This window comes from Triticum dicoccoides, chromosome 3B, assembly GCF_002162155.2.
Source record: "Triticum dicoccoides isolate Atlit2015 ecotype Zavitan chromosome 3B, WEW_v2.0, whole genome shotgun sequence".
NCBI classification, from domain to species: Eukaryota; Viridiplantae; Streptophyta; class Magnoliopsida; order Poales; family Poaceae; genus Triticum; species Triticum dicoccoides.
In genome coordinates, this window is record NC_041385.1 from 431,752,383 (window position 1) to 431,755,094 (window position 2,712).

Below are 2,712 nucleotides of genomic sequence, written 5' to 3' on the forward strand. Positions count from 1 at the left end.
ACAGGTTGCAAAGGCGTGGCTAGGCAAACAACTACTTCCGCCAATTCTGTTTTAAAAACTTGGAGTGCTCGGTTCACCTGTTGTGTCAATGCCCTAGGCTTGTTTGGGACATGGTAGCGACTTGGTCTGGATGCCAGGCAACCTATCCTATACACTGGAGCTCCTTCGATTGATCCACTCAAATTGTGGAGCAAATCGTCACGAAGACAACATGAATCCAAAGAAAGGGGATACAGACAATCATCATGCTGGTGCTTTGGGAGGTTTGGTTGGAGCGAAATCAATGCACTTTCAAGGGGAAAACATCATCGGTTGCTCACATGGTGGCGGCGATCCGTCAAATGATTCAACTCCGGCGTCAAGCAGGAGGAAAATGCTTAGAATTGCCTTCTGTAGAGCCACCGGCAGGGATTGGCTAGTGTATCTTTTCTTGCACTAGTTTCATGATCTTAGGATCTTCACCATGTACTTGCCTTTTCCATTGCTTTTCCATTGCTTTCTGGTCAATATATGAAAAGCCAGCGCTAGATCTTTCAAAAAAAAAAGACTAGAGTCGATAAGCACGGGTTTACTCCCATTGGACATGAATCATTCATGACGACTCAAACCTAGAGGCAACTCAACCCATAAGCGGGTCAAAATCCCGAATCAGGATGCTCAAATGGGATAGCGACATCTCCAAGTACGCACTCGGAAAGAGGAAAGCTTGCAGTTGAGGTTTTCCGCAATCCGTTGTTGATCGTCGGCGGAATACCCTCATACAACAACCTCACTTTATCAAAATTGATCTTAAGACTGGACATGGCCTCAAAGCAGACTACAAGCAACTTGAGGTTGATGATATCAAGTTTCGACCCGTCAACCATGATCACGGTGCCATTTGCATATACGAGATGGGTAACCTCGCCTCCAGTGATAATATGCTCAACCACTCATGGGCACATATTTCAAAATGAAAATTCAAAAGAAAACTCATGCTCATATGCTACAGCGTGAACTATAAAATTGAATGGGAAAAAAAGTAACTTTTTTTTACAATGAACATATTCGTGTATTCCGGCTGCAAGCAAATTTTCACGAAGAGAAGACGCTTGTGGTGGTCAGGAAATGTTGGTTCTAAAAAAGAACTTTTGAAAGCACTGACTTGTGAAGCTCAACGTGTCAAGAACTTTTGAAAGCACTGATATGTGAAGCTCAACGTTGACACATGCTCTCTCCGTATGTGGTCTTTTATTGAAATCTCTAAAAAGACTTATATTTAGGAATGAAGGGTATTTTTTTGAAAGATACTCCCTCTGTAAATTATTATAAAAATGTTTAGATTACTAAAATAGTGATCTAAATTGCTTTTATATTAGTTTACGGAGGGAGTACAGCTTAGCTGGCATTCATTGATAATACTCCCTCCGTTCCTAAATATTTGTCTTTCTAGAGGTTTCAACAAGTGACTACATACGAAGCAAAATGAGTAAACCTACACTCTAAAATATGTCTATATACATCCATATGTGATAGTCCATTTGAAATCTCTAGAAAGACAAATATTTATTTGAAATCTCTAAAAAAACAAATATTTAGGAACGGAGGCAGTAGTAGAGAGGGTTGACACATACTGGAAAGTAGTAGGAGTATTACTAGAGTCGTTGCGAACATTACCCGAACACCTCGAGGGCAATGCAAATGCAATCCCCGTGAACCAAATCAATCAACGTGAAGACGGTACAGCGGGAGAATCAAGCCACGCAAACTAGCATAATTGAGTTCGGGAGTGAACAGCAAGAGAAACGCAGCAGGAAGACGAGGAGTAGGAGAGGCAGCCATCATTTGCGGGTCTCGTCGTCCTCAGGCTCAAACTCCGGGTCGCCGTCAGGGTGCATCTCCAGCCACTGCTCCTTGGTCCAGTACTCCTTGACGTGCCCCCACTTCTTGCGGAACTTCTCGATCTGGCTGTCCATGACGACCAGCGCCGAGGAGTCGCCGACGTAGTAGGGGTGGTTGCCCGACCAAACGTCCACCGAGTACTCCGGCTTCGTGCCCCCCGTCACCAGCACCAGCTCACCGTTGCAGTACACCTTCGCGTCCTCAAAGATCTCCGGGTGCAGCCCCTTCTTCCGCATCGAGCACCTCATCCCCTGCACGCGCGCACAGCGCACACGTTAAGGATTCACAACTGTCTCCCCCAATTCAGAGCCTTGTGAAGTTTAAGTATGGAGTGAGTTCGGTACCTGGGAGGGGACGAGGGAGCGGAGGGTGCGGTTTGCGGTTCTCGCGACGGCGGCGGCGCCCGGGGTAGGGAGGAAGGAGGTGGAGAGGGAGAGCGCCATGGCTGACGACTTGTTGGCTTCCTTGCCGGTTTCTTCCTATCTTATCCTCTTGTGGTGATGATGATTTCTGAATGTTGAGGCTGCTGGTCCGGGAGACCGGGACCGGTGGCCTCTGGCTCGGCCTGGTCCTTTTGTGTGTGTGTGTGTGTGTGTGTGTGTGTGTGTGGGAGCTCCTATTCGGCGCTTCAGGCGCCAGGGCTCCCTGCCGCCCACATGCCAACGCTGGTGGGCCGGCCCGTGTAGATTCTGAATTCGCCCTGTTCGCCTGGTTTGCTCGATCGTATTTGAAAAAAAACGAAAACAAAATCATGAATTTGAATTTTAAAAAGTTCATTGATTTAAAAAATTCATTGGATTTGAAATTTTTGTGGATTTAAAAAAATTCATA

General features: G+C 46.2%; 1 protein-coding gene across 1 annotated transcript; it reads right to left on the bottom strand.

Moving 5' to 3' along the window:
* Positions 1 to 1,593: 1,593 nt before the first annotated feature.
* Positions 1,594 to 2,429, bottom strand: LOC119276345 (50S ribosomal protein L31-like). The gene is made up of 2 exons (XM_037557393.1): positions 2,226 to 2,429; positions 1,594 to 2,132 (listed from the first exon to the last, which is right to left on the bottom strand). The coding sequence occupies exons 1-2, from the start codon at positions 2,322 to 2,324 to the stop codon at positions 1,821 to 1,823; spliced, it is 411 nt and encodes a 136-aa protein (XP_037413290.1). The 5' UTR covers positions 2,325 to 2,429; the 3' UTR covers positions 1,594 to 1,820.
* Positions 2,430 to 2,712: the final 283 nt, after the last annotated feature.

Bases quoted from the DNA above. Each gene is read 5' to 3' on its own strand.
- LOC119276345 (XM_037557393.1), bottom strand. From the start codon at position 2,324: ATGGCGCTCTCCCTCTCCACCTCCTTCCTCCCTACCCCGGGCGCCGCC. The intron at 2,133-2,225 runs GTACCGAACTCA...GCGCGCGTGCAG, and splicing joins GCTCCCTCGTCCCCTCCCAG to GGGATGAGGTGCTCGATGCG.